We start from the raw sequence: 17626 nt of genomic DNA, 5'->3' as shown, positions 1-17626 counted from the left end.
TGTGTCAAAGTAAATCCAAGCATTCCCCCACCCACGCTTATGTGTGATTGCTTCGTGCCCGAGCAGCGTCGGGAAATAAATAAATGATTGAATTCAAACCCGGAAATGGTGGGAGAGGGCTAGAGAGGCCTCATGGCTTGCAAGAAGACCCTCCCCAGAGCCCAGAGAGACCAGAGGCGCAGCAGGGTTTGTTTACGCTGCTCAGCGTCCACGCCTGACAGCTGATGTGCGGGGTAGCTCAGCAGCAGTAGCTGCTTTCCCTTGCATCCTCCAGCCTCCTGTCAGCCCCAGAACTTCAATTCTAGTTGTGGATATTTGGGGATACAGTATTTTCTGTGTGGATTGAAGTGACAGAGTGGCCAAAACGGTGATTAGAGGGTGCCCCCCACTTTACGTGATTTCACTTATGTGGGGGGAGGGCAGAATCTTGTACAAACTATAGGTGCCAGACAGACCTGCAGAGATCTCAGTTGAGTTAGAACAGTGGTTCTCAAAAGGTGAGGCAGGAGAGGATGGCAAGTGCAGTGGGAAGATTCAAGGACAATCAAAGAAGCATTTAAATAGTGTTGTGTAGTGTAGTTTTGTGTAGACAGACAGACAGACAGACAGACAGATACAACAGCGTATGGATAGATTTTTTCCCCCAAATTAGAGCAAGAATATTGGCTATTCTGCAATTCTGTCCAACATATTGTGGGTGAACAGGAGTTTTCAACTCTTACAGTTCAGAAATATGAAAGTTCAGAAATGAGAGAGATTTCTTTGTGTTGATGAGGATATGAGAGTTTGTCTCAAATTAGACCTAAGGTAAATGAGATCACCTCTCAAACAAGTTCACACCTCTCATTGAGTTTGTCTGCATACGTAAGGTACACATGTAAAAGGCTTGTTTATAATTATATTTTGGGAATGTTCTTATGCAGTTGCATTGTTTTGTATTTTCTGGGTGTTCATATTATGGAGTGGTTGTGTTTTATATTATAAATCAAGCATTGCTAGGAGTAGTTTCTTTTTGTTTTCCAATGCATTTTTTATCAATGAAAAATTGGTGTGGGGTGAGCAAATTTTTATTCTGAAAGTGTGGCCCAGAGAAAAAAGTTTAAGAACAACTAAGTTAGAAGGAGGAGTTAGAAGGTTCCTTCCTTGAGAGTTTAGAGGAAGAAGGAATGAACTATTAAGGAAGAGAAACCAAGGCATTACCAATCCAGTGGAGCAATGACTTCTCCTTCCACTAAATGTTTTGAAGCAGGAGGTTGTTTTCTGCAGTCAGGCTACCAGGTGGTTGTTTCAAGTTTGCAATAGGGGAACTGAGGCCAAGAGATCTCCTTTTAGCCTCCCTTTTTTCCTTCTGGGTTGCAAGGATTTCCTGGATATGAGGTGGCAGGGAATACCATAAGGCTATGCATCTCCTGGAGCCCTGGCTATTTTGTACTCTGCCTAAAAACATAGGTGGAGAAGGAAAATGGGTGGAAAGGGGAGGAGAATGAGCAAAGCTCACTGAATCTGTACTGACATCGATTGAAAACAACAACAGCAACAAAAATCCATCGGCAGCTGATGTTAACAATAATAGTCTATGAACCATGTTTATACATTAATATAAGCAGTTTAAATAGGTATCTAAATGAAATGGACGATGATAAGCTATGTGTGCAGACTTAATAACCCCATGGTGTCAATATGCTGCCATTTATATTTTGCTATTATAGTCATGTTTTCAAACAGTTTGTTCTTGATCCTTTTGGCTCCCAAAAGCCGCAAACCCAGAAGTGACTGTTTCGGTTTGCAAACTATTTCTGGAAGCCGAACGTCCAATGGGGCTTCTGCAGCTTCTGATTGGCTGCAGGAGCTTCCTGCAGCCAGTCAGAAGCAGCACTTTGGTTTCTGAACGCTTTGGAAGTCAAACAGACTTCTGGAATGGATTCCGTTCGACTTCCAAGGTACAAGTGTATTTGCATGAAATGTATTATCATTGCCTGGATTGTGGAATTGTGTTTTGGAGCTGGGGTGGGCTGAGTCATAGTTGCGATGTGCACAGGATTGTCCTTTAGGTGAGGTGACACCACTCTAAATCTTTGGGTTCACAAAAAATCTTTGTGTTCACACAAAACTGAGCACCTGAACACTCTGATGGGTCAAGTTCACTCTGATTTTCACGTTTCACATTGTGCTTTTCTCTCTTTCTCCTTTTAGGTATCCTCATGGGAGCATTTATAAAAATTATAGAAGCTCAAAAGCTAGCCAACTGGAAGGTACTCCGACAACATTTTAAACTTCTTGGGTTTTTTTACCATATCTTTTATGCTGCGCTTAATTTGAGCAAGCCAAAGAAGTGCCACTTAGGGTTCCTTGCTTTGTATCCCTGAAGCAGGACGAATCTTGCACTGGTCATCCCAGCCCAACAAAAGAAGCAGCAGCAGCAGGTGCCTGGGGCATCACCATTTAAGAAGCACTGGGCTAGTCCAGGGGACTCGGAAAGGGGAATACAGTTGCCTGCACCTACCCTCACCCCTGCCACACAGATGTTAGCACTCTGAGAGATGTGTGCCCCATTCCTAATAATTTTCTAGTTGCAGCTCATTTTCCTTCCCGCAGTTCAACAGTCTTCTCTCTCTCTCTCCCTCCCTCCTTCCTGCCCAGATGCAGGAGAGGATAGGAGGCAGGCAGCACAAGTTGTCACTTACGGTTCCGACATAGCTTAACTGGGCACTCTTCATCTCTAGCCAACCTGGAAATGCTGCTAAAAACGAGCCGAATCAGTGAATGAAAAATAAAACCCAGTAGCTAAAAACTGTCCAGCATGTTCTTTTAAGGCATATGCACTTAGGTTCAACCCTACCTGTTTTGGGCACACCAGTCACACCAGCGGGGACTGGCTGGTGCATCTGAACCAAGCAGGATTGAACTCTCTGTGCAACAGCCACGGCTTCGCATGACATCATGTATGGTGCCACATAAGTCATAAGTTATGGGGCAACTGGGCATGGTTTTGGGGAAACTGCCTTGGCGGGCCAAATTTTGTCCATGGGCTGAACGTTCCCCATCCCTGCTTTAAATACTGCCTGCTCCCAACCAGCCCTATGCTCTTTTATACCTTTAACTACTACTTTTTGTATCTCGGGAGCATCTGTTGGGCTTCCGTTTCCCCACTACAGGCTGCTGCAGTTACACAGTGCTTTGACCCAGTCTGCTTTTGTCTAGTTTCAGAAACAGCTAGGGAAGGAAGTTTGCATACAAACAGATCAGTGCTAATCTAAGTGTTGTCCGCTTTGCCTAACTGCAGCTCTCCAGAATCTCCCAAGAAATATTTTGTGGTCCTATTACCTTGAAAGACCTTTAAACTGGAGGTGCTGGGGATCGTACTTGGAGCGGCAGATGTCATTACTTTATGGAATTGCCTTGCCGCAGGATGTGGGGATGGCCACCAGTTTTTATGGTTTTGGGAAGGGATTAAGAGGTGTTTAAAGGCGATTACTGTCTCCCCCTCATGAATTAGCTGGGGGTGGGCATTGCAAAAGGTGGGTGCTATAATAGAGCTTTTGACATTAGGGTGGGGATGGACACCCTGGTCCTTAATCCCAGCTATATTAAAGTATTGGGTTTCTCTGTTTATTTTTATGGGCAACTTTCACTTCCGCCCTGGTGCAAAATAGCTCTTCACTGTGAAACAGGAAATAATCTGTCTAGACAATGAGATAATTCTCTCTACACTTTTTATATCACTATATCTCTTTATCTACCCCCCTTTTCCATCCATTTGATTCAATTCCCCATCCCACCTGTAATGGTTATATAACAATACCTAGTTGCTTAGATTTCTTTTTTAAGAATCATAATAAAAAATGTGGTCTACTTCAAATCACGAAATGTGTTCAGCTCTTTTTAAAAAAAGGGTTATCAGCACTTTACAAGCCTGATATTCAATTGGAATGACGGACTTTAAAAGTCAGCACTTAAAAAATCTGCAGCCCTATGTAATTTCCAGTACAAATGTTGTACTTGTAAATATAAAATGCAGGAGAAAGCCATGAGAAATTGACAAAATGGTTTTGCTGATGTCAGCTTGCAGCATTTAAAAAACAGAAAGTGTGGCAAATGACTGTTTAAAACCAATCTGTCTGAGTTAAGCTTTTCCCCCAACACCCACAATATGTGAGCTTTTAAGCTCCATCAATTATATTAATATCAGAGATTTGCAATATTTGGAGGAAAAAGCAGCTGTTAGTCCTTCCTGTGTAGCTTTGTGGATCACTGAATAACTTAGTATTTGAGGATTTGACCTGGAGCCACAATTCTGAGTTTCAAAACATCTTACTACACCCTCCCTGATTCCCCACTCTGCCCTAGAGCCACTATCTTGTCCTTCATCTTAGCTATGGAGTATCTACCTGACTCTTGTTCTTGACTTCCTTTTTAACCCCTCTCTATTGACTAGTTCCTTTGCTATTGCCTTTCTCCCTGGTGGGATCTCCACCTGTGCCTAGGTTACCTGTTTGGGCTAGTGAGCCAACGCTGAAAACACTTGAGGTTTCATTAGTGGACCATTATAGATTGTGTGTTTTATGTATAGCTGTTTCCCTTAGTGGGTTTGGGCAGAAAAAGGGGAAGCAGCCTGGGAAGTATCTATTGCTACTAACTGACCTCTATGGCCCCTGAAGAATGAAGAATCTGTTGCTTGGGTCATGCAGCCTCAGAGAGTTGTTTAGGGTGCCTCTGCTATTTTGTGTGGCGGGTGGTGGTTCAGGCACATAAAGCTGGAGCAATTAAAGTGGATTAAAGTACTCTGTCACTCTAGCACTACAAATCCACTTGAGAAAAGAAATCGATTTTTTTTGCGGTTAGGAAAGTGATGGAGAAATTTTGAACAGTGTGGGATGAATGGATGATGAAAGGGAAGACATATGAACACCCTGCAAGCAAATCAGGATGAACGTTCATTGTTACATAATATCCCCACAAACAGATGCTCAGTAAAGATCAGATATAATCTAACGGGTCAGAATGTACACTCTTTCTTTAGTGTTTGTCAGAGAAAGGGAAATCTCTTAGCTCTGGACCAAGAAGTGACCATGCTGCTTTATAGTCCATTATAGTTCACCAATAATATGCCATTAAGAGTATTCCCAGCTGATGGTAGGTGTCATGACTGGGCTTTAGGAAAGGGGTGGTACCTGTGGATTGTAAAACGTGGCATTTAAGACTTCTTGGTCAAAGCAAGCCTTTTGAAACATGCTTACTTTCTATAAGGAACCAGTGCAGATGCTGAGCTACAAGAACAATGTTATTTCCTGTATCTCATCTCTGCCTGGAATTTCTGCACCTGTTGTGGCCTCCACACTGTGGAAGGAGGACTTTCCATAGTATGGAAGCCACCTTTGTCAATGTAGATAGCGTGCATCTGTGACAATCAGTGATAGAACCCATCGCAGTTCCACATCCATATTAAAGTTCCACTTATTACTGATTGCATTTCTGATTCTGAAAGCCAAAGATAAGAATGCTTCAGTATTTCCTATAGTGAAATGTAGTTTTTTGCGGCACAGTAGGCTCACTTTCCCTCGATATTTATTTGGATGTAGCAATTCAAATTGTGCTTCCTTTTTTCAGCAGTTGAATGAAAGGCAATTTAAAGGTAATCCTGAGGTTGCTGTCCTAAAGCCCCCTTTATGGTGGGTTTTGAGGTATATTAATATAAAATTCCTTTCCTAGTGTATTTGTTTCTTAAAATATTCCCATTTTGGTAGACGCTTCAAAAAAGCTGGAGTTGGGCTTGTTTGTTCCAGATGTGCTATCCTTTTAATTACAAATTTTGAAATTTCCTTCTCATATATCTTTTTGTCTACTGTATTTTACAGGAAGAAGAAATGTTTCGCCCAAATATGTTTTTTCTTCTTTTACTTCCACCAATTATATTTGAATCTGGGTATTCATTACACAAGGTGAGAAATCGTAGATCCTTTGTAGATATGTTTGTGTTTTGGGCAGTGCTGTGATTACAGCTACATTGGAGTTGACAGGAGACATTCACTAAAATGTCATCATTTTATGTCAAGTGAATCTGAGGGTTGGCTCACACATCACTTAGCTACTAAAGTGCTGGAAACTATTGGGAAAGACAAAATGTTAATTTCTCATCATGGTACCTCAATGATGTGATGGGCCATTCATACAAATTTGAACCAGCCCTTAAGAGAAGAACTTGGGTATCCTAATATTGAGGCTTGTATCTTTCAGTACCATGCCTTCATTACTTATGCCTTGATCAAAAAAAGTCAAAACCAAAGTGTGATCTAGTTCAGTCCTTTGTTGCAAGGCCTGACTATCTCCCTGCCCAATACCACCATTGCAGTCCACCAGATTCTACTAGATCCACTAAAGAAAGATTACAACAGGGCAGAATTCCAGAGTGCTTCCTGAAGTAGGGGAAAGAGAGTACCTTAGTCTGGCTCAAATGCATTTAATAATCATTTCAGTACTGATCTGAGGAAGGGAAGCACCAAGATTGTACCTCCTTGCATCAGCTACACAGGCAGGTTGTTGGGCGAGGTGGGTGGCAACAGTCTGTTCCGCCAGCCAGTGATCTATTTCATCTTGGAGAAAGCCTTGTTTCTGCACACTGATTGCTCTCATCAGGGTGGGGCATGTAAGTGCCCCAGCAGCTTTAAAACCAAACAGTTGTGAAAGCACTTGGTTCTTTGTTTGCTCTAATAGAATGAAAAAATGTCTGCACTTTGCAATTAGCTTCTAAGAGCATGAGATGCTAGGCCTTCCTAGAAGTCAGCGCCCCTGGTTCTGAAAGCCCTGTCTGCTAATCCTAGCCATGCATGCCTGAGCTTTGTTTACTTACTCATGGGCAAACACATTCTGTGCTTCTCCAATACATTCTTCTTTATGATTACTTCATGCGTTCAGAGGCTCAGCTTCCAGGTTCCGGATCTGAACCCAGATGATTGCTCACCCAGATTTAAGTCCTCTCTAAACTCACTATTGTTTGTTCCTCCCCTCCACCTGTTTTTAGGGCAACTTCTTTCAGAACATCGGCTCCATCACACTGTTTTCTGTGATTGGGACAGCAATTTCGGCTTTCATTGTCGGTGGAGGAATTTACTTCTTGGGTCAGGTGAAGTCGCCTAAGTGCATGCTGTTTGTAGTGGTGTGAAATATTGGGCCGCTGCTAAGGGCTGGGTCCTTTGATCCACATACAGGATTGTGGAAAGAAATGCTTGAAGACACTAGACTTTGTGGCGCTGGAAAGATTGGCATCTCAGACACACAACTAGCAAGCAGACTTGGGTCAGCATAGTAATAATAATAATAATTTATTATTTATACCCCGCCCATCTGGCTGGGTTTCCCCAGCCACTCTGGGCGGCTTCCAACTGAATATTAAAAACAGTACAGCTTCAAACATTAAAAACTTCCCTAAAGAGGGTTGCCTTCAGATGACTTTTAAAAGTAAAATAATTGTTTATTGCTTTGACATCTGCTGGGAGGGCGTTCCACAGGGCAGGTGCCACTACCGAGAAGGCCCTCTGCCTGGTTCCCTGTAACCTTACTTCTCACAATGAGGGAACCGCCAGAAGGCCCTCGGTGCTGGATCTCAGTGTCCGGGCTGAACGATGGGGATGGAGACGCTCCTTCAGGTATACTGGACCGAGGCCATTTAGGGCTTTAAAGGTCAGCACCAACACTTTGAATTGTGCTCGGAAACGTACTGGGAGCCAATGCAGATCTCTCAGAACCGGTGTTATGTGGTTCCGGCGGCCACTCCCAGTCACTAGTCTAGCTGCCGCATTCTGGATTAATTGCAGTTTCCGGGTCACCTTCAAAGGTAGCCCCACGTAGAGCGCTTTGCAGTAGTCCAAGCGGGAGATAACTAGAGCATGCACCACTCTGGCAAGACAGTCCACGGGCAGGTAGGGTCTTAGCCTGCGTACCAGGTGGAGCTGGTAGACAGCTGCCCTGGACACAGAATTAACCTGTGCCTCCATGGACAGCTGTGAGTCCAAGATGACTCCCAGGCTGCGCACCTGTTCCTTCAGGGGCACAGTTACCCCATTCAGGACCAGGGAATCCCCCACACCCGCCCGCCCCCTGTCCCCAAAAAACAGTACTTCTGTCTTGTCAGGATTCAACCTCAATCTGTTAGCCGCCATCCATCCTCCCAACAGTGTTTGGCTGTGATGTGGGGGGTTGGGCTGTTACTCTGGCTGATTTGTCAGGCAGATCAGTGTAATGTCAGACGCAACCTTCAGAAATCCACATTCCCTCTTGGACTGAACGTTGCATTGTACCAGGATCAAAATGTCTTTGGTGATGTTGATCTAGGAATAGGGCCAAGCTGAATGACATGAGGGATTCAGAAACGAGAGAACTACCTTCCCACAGGGGCAAAAAGCAAGGGAGAAATATCCAGAAGTGCTGAGGAAATTCTCTTTTTAAAAAATACTTTTTTAAAAGATAAATTTCATAGGTGTGTGTATACAGAAATTTTAGAGTAACTTGATGGCATATTAGAATATTCCCTTCCTTTTCCTCTCAAACCCCACCCCCCACCTGGGCATTCATAGAATTATAGGATTATAGAATTGGAAGGGACCCTGAGGGTCATCTAGTCCAACCCCCTGTAATGCAGGAATCTTTTGCCCAATGTGGGACTCGAACCCACAACCCTGAGATGAAGAGTTTCATGCTCTACTGACTGATCAGAAGCACCTTCAACAAGTTATCATCTCCATCTTACACATTACAGGTACAGTGGTACCTCGGGTTACAAACAGTCCTGCTTACGAACGCTTCGGGTTACGAACTCAACAAACCTGGGAGTAGGTGTCCCGGGTTGCGAACTTTGCCCCGGGATACGAATGCAATCCACTTGCAGGGCCGCAGGAGGCCTATGTAGGGAATGCGTGCCTCAGGTTAAGAACGCTTTGGGTTAAGAATGGACTTCTGGAACGAATTAAGTTTGTAACCCGAGGTACCATTGTATTCAGCTTTTCATGCTGACCATGTTGGTATTTTACATGAGGAAGAAACAGCTGGTGATAACTGATGATAGTTATACTCAGAGTAGGCTCACTGAAATCAATGGACCTAAGTCCATTGATTTCACTGAGTCTGAGTATGACTAATGTTGTATACCACCCAGTTGTTGCTCCTCTGCCTTATGCTACTTTAAGCAGCTACTGTATTCTGAACTGCAGAGACTTTTAATAAATCCCAGTGCAAAGGGAAAGAAAGCAAATTTTTCACACCGGGGAACTCCTGGTAATTAATTACACCGCAGCAGGGACTGAATCCTTACCTAGCATCATGGTTAAGTCAACCCTGCCCTAGACTATGGTATCCCAGAGGGCCATTGTACACAGAGCAGAAAGAGAGAGACTTTGCAGTGTGTCCAGCAGTCTTTGCAAGGGAGCCATTGTAAGTCAACTTTTCATATCACTTTCATGTTGTGTTTGCCAAAAAATAATAATCATAATATCGTTTCTGCCATTGAGGCACCCAGGGCAATGTATAAAATACTGTTACACCCGTAAAGATAGAAATGTGGTATTTTACACCTTGAATAAAACCAATCATTGCAATGAAATGACTATAAATTTACAATTGTAAGCCAAAGCTAAATTTCAGTTGGGACTGATGCAAGGTTATGCACTTATGCAGGAAGAACCAGCTGTACAAAATTCAGCTCCCTCTGCCTCTCTTCTCATGCTCCAATCTAACTCATAGTTGCGGTGCCCCTGAGGCTTTGCACCCAGTGCAGCTGAACGGGTTTTGCGCTCCCCTAAATCTGCCTCTGCATGGTCTGGCTTATTCTTTTTTCTGAACGCAGGATCATGGTTTGTTTCATCCCAAACAGACCACAAGGGAAGCCACTTAGTGCTCGTAGTTTGAGTGAAACAAGGTTCAGGTAACAAAAGCCAGACCACAGCTTCTTTCCCAGTAGGAGTGGAGAAGGAGCGTTAACCACGATTTAATGTCACAGGAGAACCAGCCTTTTTCAAGTGGTCATACATCTTCCTTGCTTTTGCCCTTCAGATCTGTTTCTTGTATAACAGCTTGCTTATATTATGAACATTGCAAAGTATGAGCAAGTAATTTGCTGCTTCTGCTTACGACTCATGCTTCTGCAAGCTAATGTGCTCTTTACTGTTGCCTTGCAGATATATTTTAATTAATTCGGATCTTCCCTCGTCCCTCATTAAAAGTGTTGTGTAACCTAACTGGATAGCTTAGTCTCCTCATTTGAGCCCCTTCACCAATCACAGCATTGTCGCATTCATTGTCCCATACCAAGTTTAAGTCTTGCATTTACCCAGGCATGTTTCCCAATGGGGAAATAGCAGTTTCAGGAGAGAGGATTTATTTTTGGAAAATTGTGTAGACAAAAGGCTTAAGCCCCTTCCTTTGGTGCTATTACCCTAATCTCCCTCCTGCCCTCAGTAGCTGCTTCTCCCCTCCCCTTTTAAGGAAATACCAGGATATCTATTAATAGATTTCTTATGTCTTGTCCAGTTTGATTCCTAATGTGCCAAGAAAACCACCACCGCCCATTTTCGCACCCTGTAATTTATCATTTGTTGTAGTCAGCAGGGGATCAGTCCTTCTGTGGTCTTCTGATTCACCTCAGTAAAGCTTCTCTTGACCACCTCATTCTCCATAGGCTTCTATGATCCATTAATTTCTGTTAGCGTCCCACTCTGGTGCATTTTATGTTAGCTGTCATTCCTGCAATGCAGGGGGTTGGACTAGATGACTCTTGGGTCCCTTCCAACACTACAGTTCTATAATTCTATGTCATACTACATTTTATTCTATTTTATGTTAAGCATGATGGCAATATATAGCCTTCTGTGGCCCTCTTATTTTGTGCAATGTACTCTAGGGAAGGGATGGGAAACCTTAGGCCCAGGTACCAAATGCATCCTTCCAGGCCTCTGTATCCGGCCCTTAGGACTCATGCCAGGCCCCCTTGGCCCTGCTCTGTGTCCACCTCAATAATGTGTACTTGAATGGGGCATAATTCCCCTGTTTGCCTAGATGGAGGGTTTGTCTGCCTGCCTGCTCCTCACCCCCTCTCTCTGGCACTTTCATGGTTAACTTCTGTCACGCCCTTTGCTCCACCCATTTCTTGCCTCTGGCTCCTCCCACCATAGGCATGCAACCTTCAGAAGGTTAGCCAAGAGGAAATATAGCTCTTGAGTTGGAAATGTTCCACCAACCCATCTCTAAGTGTCAAAATAACACTTTGCCAGAAGCGAACCAGCTGTAAATCACACAGAGTAGGTGAAGTTAACTCCTTATTAGAAAAACAGGATCGACACAGCAGTGCCAGGTCTAATGAGCCCAGCAAGTCCCTTGCTCTTCTGAAGCAGTTGCAGAGACTAAAGGTCCCCATCTTCCCACAGCTGCCTAAGTCTCCTTCTCTCCAGGGTTTTCCCCAGGCACTCTGAGACTGTGCCAGCATGCCTATCTTTGCTCTTCTCACTTCATGCCTCTACTGGTCCTGGGGGATCAATGGGAAGCAGAGCTGATCACAGCAAGAGGAAGAGACCCCCACACTTCCTCACTAGCCTGACTCATCTCTACATCTTGGCCTCCCTCCTCTCCTGCTTCAGCTTATGATTCTGGATTTCTCTCTGCCACACACTCTTCCTGTTCACTAAGCCCTGTTACCTCTTCATCTTCTGGCACCTCCTCCCCCCAGGCTTCTCCCTCTTCTCCCTCTGACCACTTGTCTTCATCCCACCACCACTCCCCAGGCTCTGAGTCTTCTTCCCTTGGGGATTCCCTAGCTGGTTCCCCCCACAATTCCTCTGAATCCAACCAGCCCATGACACATTCATTAGCATTTAACTTGTATGCATTGGAAAAAATTAAATAGAGGGCGGAAAGGAGGCAGGTGTCCAGGAAAAGGAACTTTGTCAATCCCACCTGCTATTAAACCCAGTGTGTTTTGACGATTTTAGCTATAGACGCATGTTGTGGGATTACTGTACTGTCTAATACAATACCTGGTCCTGTTTTGGTTCATTTTTTAAACAAAATTGCTGTAGCAAGCTGTGCTGCTTCCTTATGCTTCTCTGAACAGTAAATTAAGATTCTGATAACCTGTAATGCCAAATAGGTATCTGGTCTTCAGTGTACTCGGTCTTTTACAGAATCTGCTTTTCACACTATGGCAGTATATAAATTAATTAGGATGTATGAGCTGCAACTGTAAGTGTTCTCATTTGTCAGAATTTTCTAGGATGCATGCTTCTTTCATGGCACAAAAATACAAGTTTTTTAAAAGCACAAAAGTTAATTTTTAAAAAGTCTTTTTTTCTGTTTTTGTTGCTTTTCCCCCTCTAGGCTGACGTTATTTATAAGCTCAACATGACTGACAGGTAAGCTTTTGGCAGAATCTGTGTCATTATCTATTATTTGTGCAAGAGATTCTCCAAAATGATACCTCTTGATGAAATTGGTACTTATTTGAAGAGTGGTTAGCAGATCCTCGAAAGGTGGGAACCCAGCTACCTGCAACCACAGCTCATTCCATGCTGATTCAGTTCTCAGCTATGGCTAATGTGGAAATTTGTGCCAGGAAGGGCAGGGGATGCGGGAGAAGGAGGACATAATTCTGTACCGAGCCCTTCCAGTCTATTAATTGTGGATAAGAAGTCACCTTAGTTTCATCTGCACCACTCTGTTCTGTATTAATTACAACGTTTCAGTTGGCTTGTTATTAAGCATCACTTAATAGTGATGCTTTATGTCTAAAGAGAAATGGCATGGGTAACCATTGCAAATACTGTTCCCTTAGGGAAAGTGGGATCTACCCTCAACCAGCTCCCACTTGCATGCCTTCATACCTACAACCAATCCAAGGAGCAGGACTGCCTATCAACTTCTTCCTTCTTAAACTCTGTGTTATGCTTGTAGATCTCAGTAGAGAGGAGGGTGGAGACAAAACTAGAATTAGTTGGCTATGCCTGCCGTTGCCTCAGGCTGCACCTGCTGTTGGTGTCCTTGCCTTCTGCCCTACCCTCCCAGGGGGTACAAGCCACTACTGCTAAATATGAGGGACGTTTGAGCAAAAATATGTACTTGCAAAAGCAGAAGTGCAACTGCTGAGAAATCTGAAAAGCAGGTGTAAATGATTTCTCAGCTTATGATTATCACTGGCGAGATAATGCCTGCCGGTTTTCACTCAGATCTGGCCAGTTAATGGGTAGCAGAACTTTCCCAGCAGCTTCTTTCTTTGTTAACAGTGCCCTGTTCTTTAAAACTTCTACTTCTTCTTCTTCTTCTTCTTCTTCTTCTTCTTCTTCTTCTTCTTCTTCTTGTTGTTGTTGTTGTTATTTGTACCCCACCCATATGACTGGGTTACTTCAGGATGCTCACAACCTTCATTTTGAATTAGTAACATGGTGAGAATCAGTTCAAAGTGACACACAGACACACACATTTGATCTGGTAATAGTTTATTTCACTTAACAGATTGATCAAAAGGATTTTGAAAAGGATATTGCCACTTAGTTTTTGGTAGCTGTTGTCTTCCAGTGTGAAAAGTCACTCCTGTTAAAACTGATTTATTTTTTTTAATCCATTGATGCTTCCCAGGACTGCTCAGCGATGCTTATTATTACATGTACAGTAGCGTTAAATAGTTTGAAAACAATGCTAACACTTTTGTTTATTCCTTTTTGTACAGCTTTGCTTTTGGCTCCCTGATCTCTGCTGTCGATCCAGTAGCTACCATTGCTATCTTTAATGCTCTCAATGTGGATCCTGTGCTTAACATGTTGGTCTTTGGGGAAAGTATTCTCAACGATGCTGTCTCAATTGTGTTAACAAAGTAAGTACATGCCATAATGTTCCTCTTTGCTTGTCAGGGAGTTGTGATTTTTGGCTGCAGCATTTTGCTGTCAGACCCCCCCTTTGCCTCCAGATAACATATGAAATAGCCCTATTCCCCAAGTGTACTTAGCTTTATGACCTGATGCTTTGTTTATAATCCCAAGGGTCTCAGCCTTCCAGTTTTATTCACCTCCAATGTCCTGATCTGCCTTTTTTCCTTTGATCCCTGCTTACACACAGAATGCTTCCCTCCCACATTCTCACCTGCCTTGTTGATCAAAGGAAAGAGCACCTTCTTTTTTTGTAGATAATATTTTCCAAGGAGGCAGGATCTATCCAGCATTGTAACACACACACACACACACACACACACACACAGAAAGAGAGAGAGAGAGTGTGTGTGTGTCCGGGCCTTCTGCTGGTGGGTTTATTCTTAAAAAGTGCACCTCCTCTTTGCTTAGACATATTCCCATCTATTTAGTTGCAGCGGGCATCTTCCTGGCTTATTTTGTACCATTGCTTAAGAGCATCACAAAAAGCGAAGCTAGACTTCCAGATTATTGTTGTTTTTTCAGTAGAGTTGTGTTTCCCCCTGGGGGGGATTGCATCAGCACTTGATTTAATGCCTCTTGACATTCTACTTGTTATATCACAGTGAAAGCATTTTAAGAGCAGTTTCAACAAAGAAATAGAGGTTGATGAGGTTTTTTTTTATGGTGCGGAGCTTGCAAGTCATAAGATTCAAATATGTAGCCTCTTTCCTTGTCCTTTTTTTTTTAATTGTTCCCAGCACAGCAGAAGGCTTGACAAGAGAACATACGTCAGATGTGAGCGGATGGCAAACTTTTCTGCAGGCCTTGGGTTACTTTCTGAAGATGTTCTTTGGTTCCGCAGCGCTGGGAACTCTGACTGGCCTTATTTCTGCAGTAATATCCTTCGCTTTTAGGTAAAGTAAAGCAGATGCATCAAGCAGAATGCCTTTCCATTTTAATAATGACTCTCGGTCATGTTTCATACGGAGATTATCTTTTTAAAAAAACAACAACCCAAAAACCACAAAAGCCTTTTTGTTGGCATTCTGTTCCCTCTCTTCCATTTCGTTTTTAATTGTAGCAGTGCCAGTGGGCAGTGATTTTGGATCACATTAAACCGTTGCATTTCTATGCAGCTCTCATTAAGGCATAAGCTACTGTATAATAGCTCATCACACATACTAATAGAGGGGTATAAATATGCTGATTGTTTGCTGTGCTAGCCCTAATGCATTAATTCCATTTTCAGTAATGGGTCATTTTTGTTAGCATATGCTCCAGTTTTCATATGTATAAAACATCCCATAAGCAGATTAGGGATTCTGCCCCACTTCTGCCCAATTTGGGGAAATTTTTCTGCCCAATTTGGGGAAATTCCTCCCCTCCCACTATAGCTTCATATGATTCAATGCTTATTAAGTTGTCCTTCAACTCTTGGGGGGGGGGTGAAGGGGGAGGGGAAGAGAAAGGGAAAGATTAATTGTGCATCACAGCCCCAAATGTATATACGGCTTGTTGGGCCATCATTCTCATTCATTAAGGATTTATGTAAAACTGAATTGGCTTTCCATACTAGCTTGAACTCCAGAGTCCCTCGAGTAGAGCCACATCTAGAGTTGCAGAGATTGTGTCTCCTTTGTGCTGACATAGTCTTGCGTTTTTAATGGTGCTTGACTTCATCTCTAACTGACTTCATCTTGCAAAGTCAGGGAAGTGCAGGTGGTATGTAATTCAACACCAGTTAAGCAGCTTCAAAAGATTTCTGGAGGAAAAAAATGGAAAACAAGCTGACAATTTCAAAATAGTGCAGTGCATGTATATTTCAAAGGCAGAGTATATTTTTAATGTAAATAAAGAAATAGGATATATATATATATATATATATATATATAAAGCAAACTTCAAACTTTAGCCAAAGGGTCTTTTTCATGTCATTCCTAATGCAAACACTGAATGGGGTTGTTTTGTAAAATTTAACCTTTGTGGTTGAGCTGGGTTGGTGGGAAGATGACCTTTTCATCTTTTGATCATTGACAGCTGATAACAGAAGAACAAAAATGAGGAGGCGAGTAGTTCAGTTTCCCTTCTATTAAATTTTTCCATTTCAAAAAGTAGTACCTTAGCTCTGGAGCATAATAATGCGTTAAGGCAAAAGGCAACTTACATTATTTGTTATCATCATACAGCTGAATGATTTGGATGAGAAAGGTATGTTTCTGGGTCACAGGCTTTCTAATAATTTTATTTATTTAGGTAAAGCATTTCTTATACTGTCCTTCCCCAAACTGATTCCAGTGTAGTTTGCAAGGTGAAAAACACAGGGGGATATGCTACTAAGTCATATTCACAGTAGATCCCCTGAAATTAATGGACAAATCCTTGCTTTCACCTTGTGGTGAATGAGGAGAGAGCTTAGCCAACCACTTGTCCCAGTTCGGACAACATGCTAGGGCAAACCTTGGCTTAGTGCCACGTGGCATCAAAAAGGACCAGTGAGGAGCAAAGTGGCTGCAAGCTCCACTCCAGGAGCCTGGACAGTTGTGCGATGTTGATAAACCATGATTTGGCCTAGTGTGTTGTTCAAACCAGGCATTTGTATGCAGAGTGGGCCTGCCCTTCTTCTTGGGGCCTTTAAAATTCGATTCTTCCAACAGAGCATCACCACATGGCAGGAAAACAGCACCTGTTGTTCTACCTGAAACTATATCAGGCATAGTCTATGTGGTGCCCTCCAGATGATGTTGGATTGCAACTCCCACCATCCATGATCATTGGTCATGTTTGCTGGGGCTGATGGGACTTGGATATCTGGAGTGTACAACATTGCCTGCCCCTGCACTATACAGCATGGAGAGAAGAATACAAGAACTCTGCTTTGCACAGGGTATTTCTCATGGGTCCTATATATTGGCTCACTATGGGACCTCCACCCCTAGCCCTCTTGTTCTCCTCTGGTCAAAAAAGAACTGTTTTTCTATTTGTCCGATTTTCCTGCTCCCGTATCTTTCTTTTATTTTGCTTAACTCTTTGATATTAACGTGCTGAAGCATATTGATTTACGGAAAACTCCTTCCCTGGAGTTTGGAATGATGATCATCTTTGCTTATCTTCCCTACGGACTTGCAGAAGGCATTTCTCTCTCAGGTAAGTTGCAAAACGAATAAGCCCAAGGCCTCTTGAGATTGTCAAAAAGATATACAGTCTGTCGGGATAGTCAGAACTTTCTGCTTCTTTGGCATATTTCTTGTCCACAATTTTCTGCAAGGGCTGTAGAGCTCATGCGCCAAATTTGTGCTACAGAGTCTTCAGTAGACTCTGCATCTGCTATGTTGCATCCAAATAAAAAGCTGTTCTGCTACTTCTGGAAGTTGCTTGAGCCCTAGTACAGTTTGTGGCGGACCTCCACAATGGGGGAAATGCACTGTTTCAGATCAGTGCATGCTTTTGTTCTACCCCAGTAGCTCAGGGTAGAAGGTATTACCTAACCAAGACTAATGCTTGGTTTATTTGTGTCCTGGAACCCAACCTCCAGTCTGAGACTGAAAGAGAGGGGATAGATAGTGGGTTTAAATCCCCAATACATATAAACCTGGTGTTGCCCTGAGTTATTTTTACCTAGGGGAAGGAACAAGGTGGGGTGTGTACTCAGGCTGTACATTCTAGGTAGAAGAAAGAACACCTGTACAAGAGCCATGTGTCGTGTGAAGTTGATACTCAGGTAGTATAAATTAAGTGTCTGTTCTTGG

At 43.0% G+C, this 17626-nt stretch overlaps 1 protein-coding gene across 4 annotated transcripts in view; it reads left to right on the top strand.

The window, feature by feature from the left end:
• SLC9A8 (solute carrier family 9 member A8) overlaps positions 1-17626 on the top strand; it is a 58405-nt gene that overhangs the window by 25560 nt on the left and 15219 nt on the right. For all 4 annotated transcript variants that reach the window (XM_081196272.1, XM_081196270.1, XM_081196271.1 and 1 more), the window contains exons 4-10: positions 2194-2252; positions 5856-5939; positions 7019-7120; positions 12358-12392; positions 13703-13846; positions 14639-14777; positions 16919-17024. In XM_081196272.1, coding sequence (XP_081052398.1) covers positions 2194-2252; positions 5856-5939; positions 7019-7120; positions 12358-12392; positions 13703-13846; positions 14639-14777; positions 16919-17024 — 669 coding nt within the window. The remainder of the gene's footprint in view (positions 1-2193; positions 2253-5855; positions 5940-7018; positions 7121-12357; positions 12393-13702; positions 13847-14638; positions 14778-16918; positions 17025-17626) is intronic.

Source organism: Podarcis bocagei (assembly GCF_964188305.1).
Source record: "Podarcis bocagei genome assembly, chromosome: 5".
In the NCBI taxonomy this organism is placed as follows: Eukaryota; Metazoa; Chordata; class Lepidosauria; order Squamata; family Lacertidae; genus Podarcis; species Podarcis bocagei.
This window is presented reverse-complemented; position numbering and strand designations above follow the sequence as displayed.